The sequence below is a fragment of the Suncus etruscus genome, chromosome 6, assembly GCF_024139225.1.
Source record: "Suncus etruscus isolate mSunEtr1 chromosome 6, mSunEtr1.pri.cur, whole genome shotgun sequence".
In the NCBI taxonomy this organism is placed as follows: Eukaryota; Metazoa; Chordata; class Mammalia; order Eulipotyphla; family Soricidae; genus Suncus; species Suncus etruscus.
Genome location: NC_064853.1, coordinates 64,925,461 through 64,943,665, shown reverse-complemented (window position 1 = coordinate 64,943,665; position 18,205 = coordinate 64,925,461). Strand labels below are relative to the sequence as shown.

At 55.4% G+C, this 18,205-nt stretch overlaps 1 protein-coding gene across 5 annotated transcripts in view; it reads left to right on the top strand.

Moving 5' to 3' along the window:
- The window catches only part of TNK2 (tyrosine kinase non receptor 2), a 38,686-nt gene that overhangs the window by 15,440 nt on the left and 5,041 nt on the right, over window positions 1-18,205 (top strand). For 3 of the 5 annotated variants that reach the window (XM_049774438.1, XM_049774435.1, XM_049774434.1), the window contains exons 2-12: window positions 1,028-1,147; window positions 5,003-5,183; window positions 5,978-6,048; window positions 7,652-7,876; window positions 9,328-9,480; window positions 10,274-10,551; window positions 12,231-12,357; window positions 12,657-12,803; window positions 12,884-12,978; window positions 16,686-16,880; window positions 17,996-18,087. In XM_049774438.1, coding sequence (XP_049630395.1) covers window positions 1,070-1,147; window positions 5,003-5,183; window positions 5,978-6,048; window positions 7,652-7,876; window positions 9,328-9,480; window positions 10,274-10,551; window positions 12,231-12,357; window positions 12,657-12,803; window positions 12,884-12,978; window positions 16,686-16,880; window positions 17,996-18,087 — 1,642 coding nt within the window. In that variant the 5' untranslated portion in view covers window positions 1,028-1,069. The remainder of the gene's footprint in view (window positions 1-1,027; window positions 1,148-5,002; window positions 5,184-5,977; window positions 6,049-7,651; window positions 7,877-9,327; window positions 9,481-10,273; window positions 10,552-12,230; window positions 12,358-12,656; window positions 12,804-12,883; window positions 12,979-16,685; window positions 16,881-17,995; window positions 18,088-18,205) is intronic. The other 2 variants (XM_049774436.1, XM_049774439.1) reach the window with 2 other exon arrangements.

Below are 18,205 nucleotides of genomic sequence, written 5' to 3'. Positions count from 1 at the left end.
GAGCAGCTGGTGCCTTAGGAGGAGGGGCAGAGGGAACATTTGACCCCTCTAGGAACTTGAGGGGCCCACTGGGGCTTGGTGGCATGTCTCTGTTCTCTTCAGCTGGGGTGTGGTCTGTGTATTTGTGGGGGCTTCTCCAAGTCTCCTGGAGCTGGAGGTGGGGGCATCACATTGTGATCTGGCAGCTTATTTGTTTGTTTGGAGAGCGGGTTGGAGCTTGGCCAGCTGGTCTGGGGAAGCTCCCCCGAGTGCATGGGAGCACACAGTGTCACCCTAGGACTGGGGGTGGAAACCCCCCCCTCACTCTCCCCCAGGCTGCCTGACTCTGGCAGGCTGCCGGCCGGCCTCCTATTTCCGTCGTCGTCGGGCACCAGGGTAACAGGGCCACAGGAGGGTCGGAGCCAGCAGCCGCTCAGCCTGGGCGGGTGCTGGGGGAGGACAAAGCCTCTGGAGGCCAGGCCCCCCACTCAGTAGAGCGCTGGACTCCCACAGACAAATCCTCCTGGGGCCTTGTGCCCCTTTTTGTCCCCTGCTGCCTGGCTGGCAGAGCCCCCTCCCGGGAAGCCCAGGAGAGTCTGCTGTGACTGTGGGGGCTGGGGTGCAGCTAGAGACAGGGGGCCTTGTGTCTGGGGACGCAGTGGGGCTGGTGCGGTGGCTGGGAGGAAGAGCCCCCCTTCCCTGCTGCCCTCTTGGCAGGGGTTCAGAAAGGTCCTTTTTCAGCCTGTGACAGACAGAGCCACTGAGCTGGGGAGGGCGGGAGGCTGGAGACTAGAGGGGGGGGGCAGGCTGCCTGGGGAGGGAGCCTAGCCTGGCTGAAGGGCTGTAAGAGGAGGAAGACTGGACAGGACAGTGGCGGGCTGCTGCCTGCCGGAGGAGGAGGGATCTGGGATTGGGGGCCCCTACTTCCTGAGAGCCCAGCCAGCTGTGCCAACAGCTGGGCAGCACCAACAAGAGGCCTTCCTCTGCTTCTGCTCCTCTCTGGCCGCCTGTCCTTCTGGCCTGAAGCTCCTGCTCCCCCACTTCTCAGGCCAGAGCTCCGGGAACCCGGTTAGGGTCCAGCTCCGCGGAGATGCCAGCAGCTCGCCGGTTCCCTGGCCTGGAGCTCTCCTTTCCTTTCCTGGCCAGACTTCGGTGGCGACTGTACACAGTGAGTGGGGGGTTATGGGCGGGGGCCCCTGGATCAGCTCCTGGAGGCAAGGGTCCTGGAGCAGAACTGGGAATAGCTGTGGGGTCTTGTCATCATGCCTGCCACGCTGGTCAGACAGGTGCATCCTTTTAAAGAAATTTGGGATGCAGGAAGAAGTTAGAAGAGAGAGTATAGCTAGCTGTGGGGCACAGCAGTGTTGGTGGCAGCAGCGATGAGACTGGGACTGGGGCCCTTCTCCCAGGCTCTCCTCACGCTCCCTTTCTTCCCCCACCTTTCAGCCTGCTTCTGGGGCTGGAGGCAGAAGGGGGAGCTTGGGATTGAGCAGAGGGATTTCTGGGATGAACAGGCTAGATGAGGCTTTCTTAAACTGCTCTGGGGAAGGGGCTCTGGGTGTCCCCTCCCTGAGCTGTTGTTCTCACAGCAGTGTACCTACAGAGGAGGATGGATTGGGGACCATGAGGGAGTGGTGGGGGGGATCTTCAGAGCCCCTCAACTTGGCAAAGTCTCTCTGTTGGTAGGACCTGGGGGTGATTCTGGAAATGATGCTTGGCTTCCCCTGGCCTGACCTAGGAGAGGTACAGCCCAGGGCAGGGTTATGGCATGGGGAGCAGACTTATCTTTGGGGCTTTCTTCTGGGAAGCAGTGATGCTCACAGCCTGTCTTTGGAACATTTTCAGGATAAGTGAGTTCATTTAACTGAGTAGTTAACTGGATTGCAATGGTGTTATTCTTAGATGAGTAGGAACATAACCAGCATGCAAGCTGTGTGGGGCATGCGGTGGGTTATATGTGTTTCTGTGGCCCTTGTGAAATAGGATAAATGAAAGTGATTCTAGCCCTGGAGCTGGCTTAGGGGTTTAGAGCACTTGCTGTGCATGCAGCAGGCTTGGCCCTGGCAAATGTGGTCCCCTGAGAGCCCCCAGGAGTCACCCTTGAGCCCTGAGCCAGATGAGGCCCCCAATCAAGCAGATCCAACTGATTCTCGCATTTCACATATCCTAATGAGTGCATGTGGTAGAATGAAGCAGTCTGAACATCGCAGGTGGGCCACCATGAAGGCATCTGCAAGCGTCCACTGGCTGGGTTGTGGTCAGGTCTCACTTTCAAATAGTAAATAGGCTTTGACAAGCTTTGAACAAAGCAAAAGCTGGTTCTCCCTTTGTTGACAAAATGGTTCTATTCCAAGAAGTGTTAGTTACTGTGTTCAGACTGCAAAAATAGGCCCAGGAGTGGAGTGCATGTTTTGCATGTGGGATGTCTGCGTTTACTCTCCGGCACCTCATTGTTCCCCAAGCATCATGCCAGGAGGTGTCCCCAAACAGTTAAAAAAACACAGAACTTATGAACATACTTTTCTTGTTCATATGTAAATTGGATTCCATTCCTGGGGATCCACACATTTTCACTTACCTGGATTTGTGGGATTTGGGATGGTGCACAATGTCTTGTCAACTCCTTGGCTAGTGATGAAATGCCACTAGCGCCCTTCCGGAATTAATTGTTCCTTGGTCACTGGTCTGCAGGCCAGTCAGCAGGTATAAAGAAGGGGTAACCACAGCTTGGCAGGGGCAGGGTAGAGGTGGGTCTGCATTGCCGTCTTGAAAGGGTTACTGAGGGCTACAAGTCTCTCAAATCCCCCTCTGGCTCAGCTGTCCTGGTAGAAGTGCCAGGGTCTGAGCTTTGAGCTTCTTGTTGCTTCTAGTCACTCTTTGTCCTGTCTGGAGCTGCCTGGGAAAGTCGCAGCTCCTGGCAGCGTTGGCAGCACCACTGGGAGCTCTGGGGCAGCAGGCCCACCCTATGCCAGGCTGGTCTTGCAGCATGACCTTTGATGTGCGCTGCTGAGTCTGCATTGGTGGGGGGTGAGGCCAGTGAGGAGCAGCTGGCCTTTCTTCGCCTGCCTGCCTCAGTGGCAATTGGAACGGGTGGGGTGGGGGGTGGGGGCCTGGGTTCAAGGCTGGGCTGGTGGTGCACTAAGCATGGACGTGTCTTAACAAGGCTTTTGTGTGGGCTGGGTCAGACTCCTGAGCTTCAAGGCCACCTCTGACTTCTGCAGAGTCTGTGCAGGCCCACTTGCTAATGTGGCTGCATTGTATCATTGTATTTGGCTTGGCTAGTGCCTGGTGTGTGTTTGCATTTCAGATTTGAGTTAGTTGTACTAGTTAAGGGCTCAGGAGAAAAGCTCCAGCAGGATAACATGCTTTATAGGTAGGAAGCCTATATCTGATATCTTTATATGATCCCAAGCACCAGTAAGAGTGGCCCATTGGGCCACAAGCTGGGAGTAGCCTCTCAGAGAATTAAACCCCCCCAAAAAAAAACGAAAGTAAAGGACCAGGTCCAGCAAGGAGCTCAGTGAGCTTAGCCATTGAGCACATGCTTTGTATGCTAGGGGGCCTGCACTGAATTCCTATGTACTATCAAGGTCAATCCAGAGGACTGGAGTGGGGAAGAGCCCCTGAGCACCACCAAGTGTCTTTCCTCCCTCAAGATAAAAGGATAAAGAATGTTAAATTGAAGCAAGCAGAAAAGTGTGGGTAATGTGTGAGTCTTTGAAGGAAAAGCAGTCTGGAAGAAGATAGATATAAAAGTCCTTGGGGGTGGGCCCACAAGTATATAGGGTTAAGATGTGTGCTTGGGCCCCCAGCACTATGGTCCCCTGGGCATCTCTGGGCACAGTCCTCATACTGAAGTGCTGAGCCATACCTCATATCCTCAGGCTTTAGTGTTTAGCCACCTAACTGGTGGACAGAGTATCCCCAGGCCTCCTGAGCCCAGGTTGGGTGTCATTGTTGGCAGCTACCTTTGTGCTAGGAGGCCTGGTGGCTGTATAGTTGGGAGAAATGAGATGCTCAAGGCTTCAGTGCAGTGTCGTGTGCCTCTGTTGTTCCCCCTCCAATCCCCACATAAACACAGGTCCCTTCTTCACTCAGAACCCTAATTGAAACCCTCTCATGTTCTCCTTTCTTTTTTTTGGAGCCATGACTGATAGTGCTCATGGGGCCATGCCTGTGGCTCTCATCTGGGCCTCTGCAAATACTCAGCCACTTCACCAATCCTCCCTCCCATTCCCGATGGTGAGCTGTCACAGAGTTGGAGTCGTCCTGTATTTTTTTTTAAAACAAAACTGCTCTCTTTGACCACTCTGGGCTCAACCTGTCCTCAGCCTATTGGGTCTTTGTGGGCCGTGAGATGCTGGAGTGTGGGGCTGGTCTTTTGATTCGGTCACACTGGGCATTGGGAAGAACTTGACTGAGCTCATTTGCTCCTATGATCTATCTGTGGGAGTCGGGAAGGTCGTGAAAAGATCAAGGGAACCACATTCCCTCCGAAAATACAATGAGCACATCATGAGTAAGAATGTGTCCTTTTCCTCAGATAAGGATACAGTCAGCTAGTTTTTGGTTTGGGAGATTTGCAAGAGTTTAAGAGACAGTTGTAAAGCAGACTCTGCGAGTCTGAAAAAGGCTAAGTTGTTCTGGCTGCTCAGCTGGAGGGTGGTATTCTGGGATGAGCTGTCCCCCTCTCTTCTACCCAAAATTGGCTTAGTTGCTGGCTGAGCAGAGGGTGGGATTCCAAGTTGAGCAGCCCCCCATTGCCTCTACCTTGAGTCTGCTGAGTTGCTGACAGGGTGGAGGGTGGCTTCCGGGGTGAGCCCCTCATCTTTATACCCTCAGTCTCCCTTGTGGCTGGCAGGCCAGAGGGCAGGTGGGTACTGTTTGTTTCCAAGCCCGCAGGGGCAGGAAGTGTTTTGAAGCCATTGAAGTAGTCTCGAAGGTCGTGTTTGGGGTGCTTGGGCAGGCCCCCTATACCCTCCTGTACCCTCTGCTCTCTCTGAGCCAACCATCCCTCCTACAGAGGCTGGGGAGCAGCAGCATGCAGCCCGAGGAGGGCACAGGCTGGCTGTTGGAGCTACTGTCCGAGGTGCAGTTACAGCAGTACTTCCTGCGGCTCCGTGATGACCTCAACGTCACCCGCCTGTCCCACTTTGAGTACGTCAAGAATGAGGACCTGGAGAAGATCGGCATGGGCCGGCCTGGTATGTGGAAAACCTCAGTCTTGCTCATAGTTTCCCCCGTGACCTTTGTCACTGCCAGCCACTTGGAGAAGGTGTTTCTGTGGCTGTCTGTGGGGCTCCCCAGAGGGCTTGGCCGGCCTGTCCCAGAGGCAGAGTGGGGTCTGTTCGGGGCAGGCAGACTCGGACATGCGGAGAAGGGCAGCCTCACCCCCTCAATGGGTCCATGGAATTCTGGTTTCCTTCCTTTTGTGTGTCCTGTTCCCCTATGCCCCCGGCTGGGGAGGCAGCTCCAGGCCCAGTGAGTGGCTCATGTGGCTGAGACCCAGTTTGTACCCAAAGCTGACCAGACTTCTGCTCGTTCTGAGTTGCTCTAAGCTGTCTGTATTCACTTCTTTTTTCAGCTCCATCCGTCTCGTTTATATCAACTTTCAGAAGTTAAATGTGGCCCCCCCACCCCATTTAGCCTCAAAGGAGTCAGAGCAGTTTCTAGGAATCCAGAGGATGCTATTAGCCCTTGAGAACTAGAATTACTAAAAAGGTCATGATGTGCTTGATCTGATGCTGGTGGTCTTGGGTGCCAGGAGCATCATGTAATTTTACAACAGAAGAACCAAAATTGGGTGTGTTAGGGAAACTTATTTTTTGTTTCCTGAGAGTTAGGAAGAGAGTTGCTTTCTCCCTGTCCTGCTCTGTGGGTTCTTATTTCCATTAGGTCAGCAACAGAGACCTGGCTTGGGTGCTGCATGGTGGGTGAGGGGCTTGGGAGGCAGCAGTAGCAGCTTTGATAGTCTGTCTCCCTCTCCCCCACCTTACAGGCCAGCGGCGGCTGTGGGAGGCCGTGAAACGAAGGAAGGCCCTGTGTAAACGCAAGTCTTGGATGAGCAAGGTCAGCAGACTGGAGGGGAGGGCTTTTCCCATGGGGTCGGTAGTCCTCTCCCTCCAGCAAGTTACTCCCAGATCTGCTGGGCTAAGTGTCTGTCTCTTCCTGGAGTTGGCGTCTAAGCACTGGGGACAGGTTCAGGTGCTTGGTAACAAGTACATCATCACTTGAGCCTTTGCTGTGTCTGAGCCTGGGGCCCGATTCCAACGTAGTTGCAGGACAATCAGGATTCAAGACAACTTGGCTGTCCTCTCCGTCCCCCTGCCCCTATTCTGTCTTTCTGGAGGGTCCCTCTGATTATCTGATGTTGCTGACAGCTTCCTTCCTTTTCCCACCTCCTGCCACTGCCTTCCCTCCCCCCACCAGCCTGATGTGGGTCTGCAGAGTGGCGAGTGCTTAGTCTGATCCATTGGCACTTTGCCCATTGTCTCGATACAATGTGAAAGGAAGTGAGCAAGCCAGGGCTGTCCTGTCCGGCTTAGAGCCTCCTGACTGGGGTGGGGGGCGGGCAGGGCAGAGCTGCGGGCCTGGCATTGGCTGCCAGGGAGATCTGAGATCCACTGGCTGCAAAGGGGCTGTCTCTTGGGATCCTGTGGCCTTTTCTGGGGACACTGCCCTGGACCCTTGCCCAGGGTTGAGGGAAGGATAAGAGTGTTGGGTGTGGGGAAGATTGGAGAGAAAGCGCACAGTACGCCAGTCTTCAGGGCCTTGGAGTGACCTGTCCACTCCTCTCCAAGTCATGGGCAGTTCTTCAGTGCTGAGATAAAGGTCTAGAAGCTTTGAGATTTCAGTTACTGGGTGGACAGGCCAGCATTGGCCTGACGAGGCCCTTGGCTAGGGCCTGTACTGATAAGGTACTGCCTGATGTGTTGGCCAGGGCCTGCTGGGCAGTCTGTAGCCTCAAGCCCAAGCTTTGCAAATCCCAGAGGGCTAGGTCTGGCTCTCAGGATGCCTCCCCCTTGCATCTTCCCCTGGCCTGGAGCCCCTCCACCTCCAGCCAGCCCAGAGTGCAGTCTACCTTGGCTTCCTTCTTTCTCATCAGCCCTTGGGGCCCCTCCAGAAGCCCAGCTGTCTATCTACCCAGGCCTTCCCCACCAGGGCCTTGCTGTACCACACACCCCGTGCGTGCGCCCCACCCCCACTCCACCTCCCCACCCCACCCCCGCACAGCAAACTCAGACTCCTGCTCCAACTTCGGGCTCAAATTAGCCTCTTACTGGCAGGATAAAGGGCCGCCGACTCCCCAGGGAGGGTGGAGACAGACAGCACCAAATGGGCGACTCAGAGAAGGGGCCAGGGCTAAAAATGGACAGATGGACAGGGAGGTGCTTATGGAGGCCCCTCTGGGTGCTGCCCATCAGCTTGGACCAGGCGCCGGAGTCTGTGCAGTTGTGGGGTCCTGGGCGGGGTAGGAGGGCATCACCTGGTGCTTGGTGAGGCGCTAGGAATGAGGCCTCTGTCTCCACAGATACCCCTGAGGCCTCACTGAGGGTGTAGTTTTCCATTTGGGGGGTGCAGCTTGGGGGATTAGCCCAGGCTTTCAGAGGCTCCATGGTGGGGCCAGCCCAGGGCCTCAGGCTCCCTCTGGCCCCTGGCGGCCTCCACACAGGTGTTCAGTGGAAAGCGGCCGGAGGCTGAGTTCCCCCCCCATCACTCCCAGAGCACCTTCCGGAAGCCCTCTGCCCACTCGGGCAGCCCCGCTACAGGGGAGGGCGCCCTGCAGAGCCTTACCTGCCTCATCGCTGAGAAGGACCTGCGGCTCTTGGAGAAGCTGGGGGACGGCTCCTTCGGTGTGGTGCGCAGGGGCGAGTGGGACGCCCCCTCGGGAAAGTCGGTGAGCCTTTGGGGCCCCGTGGGGTGAGGGAGGCTGCCACACCCTCTGCCAGGATGCCAATGTCTGGGGGAGGCGAATCCCTTAACTGGACACATCCTTTCTGTTGCTTTTCTCCTTATAAGTAGAACATGCTATCCCATAGTTAAGCCTTTTGGATCCCTAACCCTTTACCTCTGGTTGATACTTTGTTGAGTTATTTAAGATATAAATTTGCAGCACAACTCTTGACTTTGGGGGGCCCATATGGGGTGACAGGGATCTAACCCAGGTCAGCATGTGCAGTGTAAACACCCTGCACACTGTGCTTTCTCTCTAGCTTCTGCTTTTTAAAGTTTTGGATTATGCCTGTCGGTGCTCAGTGTTTTGTTTTTTCCCTAGCTTTAAGCTTAGGAGTCCCCTCTGGTGGTGCCCTGAATATTCTAGTGTTTGCTTTTTTTTTTTTTGGTTTTTCGGACCACACTCGTTTGATGCTCAGGGGTTACTCCTGGCTAAGCGCTCAGAAATTGCGCCTGGCTTGGGGGGACCAAATAGGATGCCGGGGGATCGAACCGTGGTCCTTCCTTGGCTAGCGCTTGCGAGGCAGACACCTTACCTGTAGCGCCACCTCGCCGGCCCCTAGTGTTTGCTTTTTTATAGCATTTATTTGATTAATTTATTTTTTAACATTATTGCGGGAGACAGCTTGGTCATACCTGACAGCTCTCAGGCCCAGGCTCCTGGTTTGACCCTCAGGGATCACTCTTGGTGGGTCTTTGGGGACTATGTGGTTCCAGAGAGAAAAGCAAGGTCTGCTACATATAAGGCAAGCATAACTCCTGTTACTATCATCTCTCATCACTCCAGACCTCTAACTTTATTTTTAGTTCTTTTTTTGTTCTTTTGTTTTTTTTTGGTTTTGGGGCCATGCCCAGCAACGTTCAGAAATCGCTTTTGGCATGCTCTGGGGAGACCATATGGGATGCCAGGGATCGAACCTGGGTCCATCCTGGATTGGCTGCATGCAAGGCAAACACCCTACTGCTATGCTGTTCCTTCGGTCCCCATTCTCTTTCTTTGTTTTGGGGCCACACCTGGCAGTGTTGACATATTATTCCTGGCCCTGTGCTCAGAAATCATTCCTAGAACCATATGGGATACTGGGGATTGAAAATCCGGGTCGGCTGCAAATGCCCTACCCACTGTGCTATCCCTCTAGTCCTGATAGAATGTTTAATCTATTATCACACTGCCTTTGGACTTCTCTTGCCTATGCTTATGCTCTGGAAGGGCTGGTGCAGCTGAGGTACTACCTCTCCCCAACCCTACCAGCCCAGCCTCAACAGCAGTGCTAAGAAGCAGAACTGAGGCAGGGGCTAGAGCTGAGTAGAAAGAGGAGGAAGAGGAGGAGGAGGAGTAGGAGGTTGATTCAAAAAACTGGGAGCTTGACATCCATCACTCCCCATTCTGGGCAGGTGAGTGTGGCTGTGAAGTGCCTGAAACCTGATGTGCTGAGCCAGCCAGAAGCTATGGACGACTTCATCCGGGAGGTTAATGCCATGCATTCACTGGACCACCGGAACCTCATCCGCCTGTATGGTGTGGTGCTTACACCACCCATGAAGATGGTGAGCACCATGTTCCTGGGGCTCTGTGCTCCCCGGACTCCACTCTGGTCACTCCCTGCATCCCAACAAGGCCACAGACTTGCTCAGAGAGACTTGCAGGCCTCACTGAGGACGAGTCCTGGGAGTCCATGTCTATTGGAGTTTGTGTTTGTTTGCAGATGCCTCCCTGGGAAGGCCTGGCTCTAGAACATTTTTTTTTTGTGTTTTTTTTTTTTTTTTGGGGGGGGGGGTTTGAGGGCTCTACCCAGCAGTGCTCTGTGCCCAGGACTGACTCTGGTAGTATCTGGGGGACCCTGTGTAGTATCAGGGATTTGAACCAGGGTAGGCAGGGAGACATAAGCACCTTTTGTATACTGTGTCTAGCCCCTGGCCATAGAATTTGGTTTTTCACCTAAGACACTTTTGTAGGGGTGCTTGGTGGGACAGGGTGTCCCAATTCTTGCCTGGGGGTATGGGGCCTCATGTTCAGGTGCTCAGGTCTAGCTATGCTTGGGAGACCTTGCAATGCTGGGACTCAGACCTCAACATGCAGTCAAGCACTCCAGTTTTTTGAGCTATCTGTCTTAGTGGCTGTATTTCACCTTTACCTCACAGGATGGCTTCTCTCTGGGCCTGTTTCCTACCTGGCCTGATGGCAGGGAGGCAGGGAAAGCTGACTCTCATTCAGTGGGTGGGCCGGAAGCAGTGTTCTGGCTGAGACAGGGAGCCCTTGATGTGTGTGGCCTACGCCTGGCATGCCAGTGGAGAGCAGCAGGGCTCAGCTGGCTACCTCTTCTACCTCCTGTGACTGCAGGTGACAGAACTTGCCCCTCTGGGATCGCTGTTGGACCGGCTGCGCAAGCATCAGGGTCACTTCCTCCTGGGGACTCTTAGCCGCTACGCTGTGCAGGTGGCCGAGGGCATGGGCTACCTGGAATCCAAGCGCTTCATTCACCGTGACCTGGCTGCCCGCAACCTGCTGCTGGCCACCAGAGATCTGGTCAAGATTGGGGACTTCGGGCTGATGCGTGCACTGCCCCAGAACGATGACCACTACGTCATGCAGGAGCATCGCAAGGTGCCCTTTGCCTGGTGAGGGGCCCAGATCCCTCCTGGACCCTACAGACCATAAGAGCCAAGCATTAGCATTCTGCCACTTCTCACCTCCAAGCAGCCCTTAGCTCTATCAGGGCCTGGCTGCCCTTCTTGTTGGCCTTTCTCCTATCATTCCTCCAAGAAGATACCTGGGAGGGCTTTTGTTTCAGAGACCTGTGAAAGGTACAGAACTGTGGGAGAGTAAAAGCTTCTAGAATACAGTGTGAGAAGTCAGCCAGCAGATTGGGGGTGTAGTGGTAGCGGTGGGGCTAGTGGCAGACAGGGCTAGGCCATGCTGGACCATTTCTCTGGGCACTACCTGCTCTTCTGTGCCATTTGATTCTTTATGCGTAGAGGCTAGATGGTTTTTGGGGATCCAAGACATTTGGGGGTCAATCCTGTAGTGCTGTGGCCTCCCTACTATTGGGGTAGGGGTTGCTTTCTCCTGCCAGAGATGTGGCTCTGGGTCTGTTGCCACTGCAGTGACTTGCTGGAGTCCATGATTGGGTCATTCCATTCCGGGTGCTTTTTGTGACTTGGGGCATCCCCTTCCTTACGCTCATCACCCAGACTCATGGCTTGAATGATAAAAGAAGGTCGCCTTCATGTGCCCCTTCTTGAGACAGTCCCTACCATGTTCCTGATATTTCTAGTTCAGGGACAAGGAACTGGAGTGTGTGTGTTCTCTGGATACATGCTCTGCACCCCACCCCCCTTTTGGGTAGCATGTTTTGCTCTCCTACCCCAGGGAGAGCTATTGGCTATACACTTGGACCATCTCTGTCCTGTCTATGTGCTTCCTGGAATGGCCCTTGGAGGGCTTTTTCTGGGTTGAGCTGAGATGACTCCTCACAAGGAAGGATCAGGGAAGGTGTGGGGAGGGCGGTTTATCAGGGGAAAAGCAGATGTGACCAAACCTACCCTTTTTGGTTTCCTTCCTCATGCCTTATCTAGATTCTTGCCCAGATACATTCCAGGATCTTGCCCCAAATCCAGAAATCACCACAGTAGGTCCCTAGCCCCAGACCTCCCTTTTGGCAACCAGGGGCTGCCTCTTACCTGGGCTGCCTATGAGGAATAGACCCGAGCAATGAGTTTGTTTTTTTGTTTTTTGGGCCATACCCTGGGCTGCCTATGAGGAATAGACCTGAGCAAAGACTTTGTTTTTTGTTTTTGTTTCTTGGGCCACACCCTGCAGTGCTCAGGGATTACTCTGCCTCTGTGCTCAGAAATCTTTCCTGGCAGGCTCGGGGGACAATATGGGATGCCGGAAATCGAACCCGGGTCCATCCCAGGACGGCCGTGTGCAAAGCTATCTCTCTGGCTCCTGAGCAAGGACTTTATTTATTTTTGTTTTTTGGGTCACACCTGGCGGTGCTCAGGGATTACACCTGGCTCTGTGCTCAGAAGTCTCTCCTGGCATGGGATGCCGGGATTCGAACCCAAGTCCGTCCTGTGTTGATCACGTGCAAGGCAAACGCCTTACTGCTGTGCTATTGCTCTGGCCCCTATTTATTTTTATTTTTAACCTCTACCCTATGTTCAAGAGGTCCTATCCCATCTACTTCCTGCTGCAGTCAGACTGGGCATGTAAAATGCTTGGTGAAGAAGTGTTTTTGTGTCAGGACTGTGGGTCTGGGTGCTTGGAGCCTATTTGACTCCTGCCTCTCTGCTAGGTGTGCCCCCGAGAGCTTGAAGACGCGCACCTTCTCCCATGCCAGCGACACCTGGATGTTTGGGGTTACCTTATGGGAGATGTTCACCTATGGCCAGGAGCCTTGGATTGGCCTCAATGGCAGTCAGGTAAAGGAGCCAGATTGATTGAACCCTAGTGTCCAGCCTGGCCTCTCCGAAGTTACCTTATCTGCTGGGCCCACCTCTGCTATGCTGGGTGTTGCCTCTCCAGGTGCTCAGGTGGGCTGGATGGCCTGTTGCCATCCCCTTGCCACAGACCTATTGGGTTCATGAGCCTTGCCCAGGTAGCAGATGCCTTAGGTGCAGGAGTGTTGGCCTCCTGTGAAGGCTAATCTCTGGGCAGCAGGGAGCTGGGTAGTGCCCTTTGCTGCCCTCATCTTGTGGCCCTGCCAACCCCCCTACACCAGATCCTGCACAAGATTGACAAGGAAGGGGAGCGCCTGCCCCGGCCCGAGGACTGCCCGCAGGATGTCTACAATGTCATGGTCCAGTGCTGGGCTCACAAGCCGGAGGATAGGCCCACCTTCGTGGCATTGCGGGATTTCCTGTTGGAGGTGAGGGCAGCTGCCCTGGCTTGGGGGCCCCCTCCCCCTCGCAGAGGCTGAGCTAGGCCATGACCTGTGTCTATCCCCAGGCCCAGCCCACTGACATGCGGGCCCTGCAGGACTTCGAGGAGCCTGACAAGCTGCATATCCAGATGAATGACGTCATCACTGTCATCGAGGGCAGGTGGGGAATGTAGGGGAGGCTTGAGAAACCTCATCCTTGGGGTGAGGGAAGGATAGGGGACCCTGGTGGTTGGGGCTTAGTGAGCAGTTGCTGCCTTCCAAGGGCCTTTCTGTGCGTCCTCTGCCTCCTTCCCTTTCTCTTGTGGGCAGGAGACTGAGGATTTGGCTCAGCCTGTTATGAGGGTGTCCGAGGTTCCTGGCTGGTGTGAGGGCCTCCATCTGGGTCTCTGTTTTTTTTCTAGTCTCCTCCTTTCCTCTTTCCCAAATGACTCCTTTTTTGTTCTACCCATATCCCTATGCCATATCTCCCTCTTGAGCTTCCCACTCATGCGCCTTTGTCCCCAGTTTCCTGGGGTGTGGTGGTGGTGGTGGTGTGAGTTCTATAGCAGCCCCTCCCAGTTGGCAACATTGGGTGCCTCAGGGCTGCCTCCCTGAATCCTGCCTGCACAGGCCCCACCTACCCTCTTATCTGATCCTCTGTTTGAGGAACTGGCTGGGGCTGGGTAAGCTGGAGGTGCCTTTGGGGCAGGGGTTAGCTCTCCCTGTGACCCAGCAGTTTTCTGTTACCAACCAGGCCAGGGTTTGGAAGTGGCCGAGCTGCTCCACTGAGCCCTTTTCACTGGGGCTGCAAGCAAGGGATGTTGGGGAATTGGTGGGGCTCACTGTAGCAGTTGGATCTGGAATCCAGACTGGCTGAAGCAGTGACCTGTCAACTTTAGGACCCTTTCCCTAGACAGTTCTATCTTTGTCTTTGGGGACAAGAAGGTTGTAGCAGCAAATATGTGATGGGGGGTAGGTGGGGGTGCAATTGGGAGTTAGTGGAGCAAAGCTCATATCAGGCGTGGGAGGCAGCACTAGTCTGGGTTTGGATCTGAGGGACCAGTGATCAGACCACAGGGCTGGCCGTGCCTCAAGGAGCACTTGACAGGAAGTGAGGGTGAGCTCTACTCTGGGCCTCCAACCCCAAATTCTGGATCCTCAGTCCGCAGCTCGGGAATGGAGTAAGGGTCTTGGGCCTGCCACCTGTCATACCCTTACTCCACGTTCCATAGGCCTTCAGTTCTTGGCTCTCTTCATCTCCTGCTCTCGATGCTTCTAGTGGTGTCTCAGTTGCTTTGTATGTGGCTGGTGTGTGCCTTTGGCACTGATGCCCTGGTCAAAGCTGGGGCTCACTGCACCCCGGGAACCCCCTGACCTGCTCTTTATTCTATGACCTTGCTGTTCCCTGCCACTGTGGGCCTACTGTGTTCCTCTGCCGTCTCAGCTCTGCCTTCGGGCCTGAGAAGTGAGGGGCAGAAGGGCCACTGCAGCAAACAGTGAGAAGGGGTCGATGTGTCTCTCCATGGCAGCAGGGCTGGCTCTGCCCTGTGGGTGGTGTTTTGTGTCTTCAGGTGGATAGGCCTGTCTGCAGGTCCCTTTGCATGTTGGTGCCTTGCTGTGTTCGTCTCTGGTGTCTGACCATCTTTCAGAGTCCAGGACCACCTGCCCCCATGGCTGTTCTTCTAGGGTACTAGGTGGTGGACAAGCAAGGCCACCCCTGCTGCACTGGGAGCCGAGCTGTCGACTCAAGGAGGAGGTGGGGGAGGCCAGCCCAGTAGTTTCTGTGGCACTGGAGAAGGGGTCAGAGGTGGTGAATACTGGCCATCCATGGGCTCTGGTGCCTGTGGGGAGTAAGAAGGAAGGTCTGGCGCTGCTGAGGGTGTTGAAGCTGTCTCAGAACTATCTCAGCCAGGACACATGGGGACAGGGTCCCTGCAGGGCTGGGGTGGCCTAAGGCTCCTCTTGGGGTGACAGGGGAGCTGGCCTCACTATACCCCTGTTCCTGGCCAGATGCTGCTAGGTAGAGTGTGTGCTCTCCTTGTTAGGGGCCTGGAGGGCCAGAGAGGGGCTGGGCGGGCTGATGGGGGAGTCTGGCTGAGCCACTGTCTGTTGGCAGTCTTGGCTGAGCATAGCCTCTTCCTGGTGGGTTTGCAGGGGCCAATCTCCTGGGGTGCCTGCTTCTGGGTCAGGCTTTTTAAAAGAGAGGTGGACCTGGTGACCTCCCCTCTCAGAAGTGGGTGTTAAGGCTTCTAGGGATTTGCAGACAAAAGGAAAGGGGGGTAGAGGACCTCCTCGGGTTTTGTTGGGAATCTGTGCAGGGAAATAAGGACAGAGCTCTCTGGTGGGCCTGACCACACAGCACCTATTGCTTTGAGCTACCTCTCCATCCCCTGCCTCGTGAACACCCCTGAGGGGAGTTGGGTATTGGGAGCTTAGGGTCGTGGTTAGGTGTTGGGGGAGCAAGAGAGGCCCCTTCTTGCTTCACACTCGCCCTTGTCCGGCTTCCTCCCTGCACAGGCCTAGCTATTGTTGGATGGGCTTTGTCCCTTCTGGGCGTGTTGCCTCCCTTCCTCCTTCTCTTCCTGCCTGGTCCTGCCCTGTGCTGCTGGTCCCAAGGTGGCTGTGTCTGGCTACTGGCTGGGCAGTGCCATGCTTCCAGGAGCTTCAGCTGGCCACCTGTGCGCCACTTTGGCTCTCCAGGCCACCTTTCCTCTCTGGGAACCACTTAGGGGTTCCCACTGCCCCAGCTGGTGCCATCGCCTCACGGAGTGGACTGGGAAGGTAGACCTGGGCCTAGGCCTCTGCCACCTTCCAACCTTCAGCCTCCCAACCCCTCTGGCCTGACCGTAGTTTGGAGAATGCCTCTACCCCTGCCTTGTTGCTTGTGGGGCCAGGGCAATGGCTCCATGGATGGGAGTGCATGACTGGCACAAGGAGGACCCAGGTTGGCCTCCCAGCACCACACTGTCCTTCTGGTACTCTGGTGGAATCTAGCACCCACTGCTGCCCCCTGCTGGCGAGTCCCCCCAGTGGAAGAAAACCCCGGCCTTCTGTGACCAGGTGCAGGGTATTCCTTTTGGTTTTGAGGCCACAACCAGAGCAGTTGTGCAGTGCCCAGGATAGAGCTGGGGGCTCTTGCCTGCACTGGCCCTACGCAGACTCGTGCTGCCAGGCCAGAGCAGAGCCCCCCTCCCCCAAATCAGAAGTGGTAGAAAAAGAAACCAGGTGAGATGAGGTGCTAATAGGGACAGACCCAGCAAGAAGTGGGATACTGGTGAGAGCTGGCTGTGCCTGTAGTCCTGGGCCCTGTGCCTAGTGCCCGGGTCCCTGGGGCAGAACTCCTGAGTCTCACTGACGAGGGAGTTTAGGGTCCAGAAGAAAAATGGGGCCCCACCCTGCAGGCAGGCAAAGTGTTCCTGCATGACCAGATTTGAATCCTGGGCCCTCGGTCTATTTTCTGGGAAACTTGGACCGCTGGTGCAGCGTGTTTGAGCCTGTTTCCCTGTGTGTAGGAAAGATCTTTGGACTCATCTGTGAAGTTGGGGGACACTGGGTGGTGGTCATCTGTGATTATTTGGGGGCTGTGGCCACCTTGGTCTTTCAGGGGTCCTCAAACTTTTTAAACAGGGGGCCAGTTCACTGTCCCTAAGACCATTGGAGAGTCTGACTATAGTAAAAACAAAACTTATGAACGAATTCTTATGCACACTGCATATATCTTATTTTGCAATGAAGAAACAAAACAGATACAAATACAATATGTGGCCTGCAGGCCATAGTTTGAGGACCACTGCGTGTAGTTCCTCGTTTTTTCCTTCTGCCAAGGAGGAGAAGGCTCAAGGGAGGTCGTTCAGGGCGAGGGTCCCACTCGCCTTTTCTCTCCGGCAGGGCCGAGAACTACTGGTGGCGTGGACAGAACACAAGGACGCTCTGCGTGGGGCCCTTCCCTCGAAATGTGGTGACTTCAGTGGCCGGCCTGTCGGCACAGGACATCAGCCAGCCGCTTCAGAACAGCTTCATCCACACGGGGCATGGCGACAGTGACCCGCGCCACTGCTGGGGCTTCCCCGACAAGATTGATGAGTGAGGAGCCCCTTGGCCCACTCCTCGGGAGGTGGGGGGAAGTCTCCTGTTTAGGCAGATTGAAGCTTAGGAGCTTCTGGGCCCCCAACTCCCTACCTGCCCACTTCCCAGCCCCTCAGAGCAGTTTCTCTTCTGGTCCCTACAGGCCCTCTTGGGGCTAGCATAGATCTGCTGGGGAGGGAGCTGTATTTCCAGACCAGCGGGACCCCTTCCCTTTGCTCACTCTGAACTCAGCTGGGGGCCTGGGTCTCCTTTAAATGGAAGGATGAGGTCACTGGGTGGCCTCTGGGGAGGTGATGGGAGCAGCATTAGTCACTTCCGGGGAGCCTCACCCTTGAGATCTGGCTGGTGACGCTGCATGCCAGGCCTCCTCTCTGGGAACTTCCAGACATGGCCCAGGTGGTTCTTTCTCTTCTGGTTGCTCTTGAGATGTTTTCCCACTCTGAGCAGCCCAGTAAAGTCCACCAGTTCCCCAATAAACATGCATACACACACGTACTTTCTCCCCATGTTCCTCCCGACATGCACACACACATGCCCAGAACCCATCTCTTGCCACACATGAGCCAGATGAGGCAGAGAGTGGGGGAGGAAGAGTGCAGACATCCAGGCACCCTTTTGAGGGGGGCGGGTGCCCTCTGCCCTACTGTGGCCTGCTGTGGCTTGCCCGGTCTGTGCTCCAGGCTCTGGCAGCCCCAGGGATGAAGTCCCAGGGAATCCTGATAGTCAGCATGGGGGAGGAGGGTGAATTGGTGCAGAGGGGGAGGTTGAGGGAGAGGCAGGGCAGACCCTGACCCAGTGCCTCTGGGGCTGATAGGAGGAGAACGAGCAGGTAACTGCACGTGTGCAGTATGTGCTGGGGATCACTGGGGCCAGCCCTGCTCTTCTGGGGGTGTTTCTGGAGCAGCTCTGATTTTAGGCTTTTCCGTCAGTGTTCTCTGTGCCACTCGGGCTTGGTGAACTCAGATGTGCAGAAGGGAGCCCCCTAAGCCCCTCACCGTTCACAGCCCTGAGTCTCATGGGCCTGAATGGCTCCTCTGGGATTTTTCAGGCCCAAGCTTGTGGCCTCCTGTAGAAGTTTCTCTGCAGTCTCTGACTCCATACTGTCTTTCCAGACTCTATCTGGGGAACCCCATGGATCCTCCTGACTTACTGAGTGTGGAGCTCAGCGCCTCGCACCCTGCCCCACATCTCAGAAGGGTGAAAAGTAAGTAACCTCTCTCCTGAGTCACCCCTCCCTCCAATCCCTGAGAAGGAACATTGGCTTCTTGGAACGCCTGAACTGGCTCTTCGGCTCTGGGGCGCCTGAGTCTGGGCCACAGTGG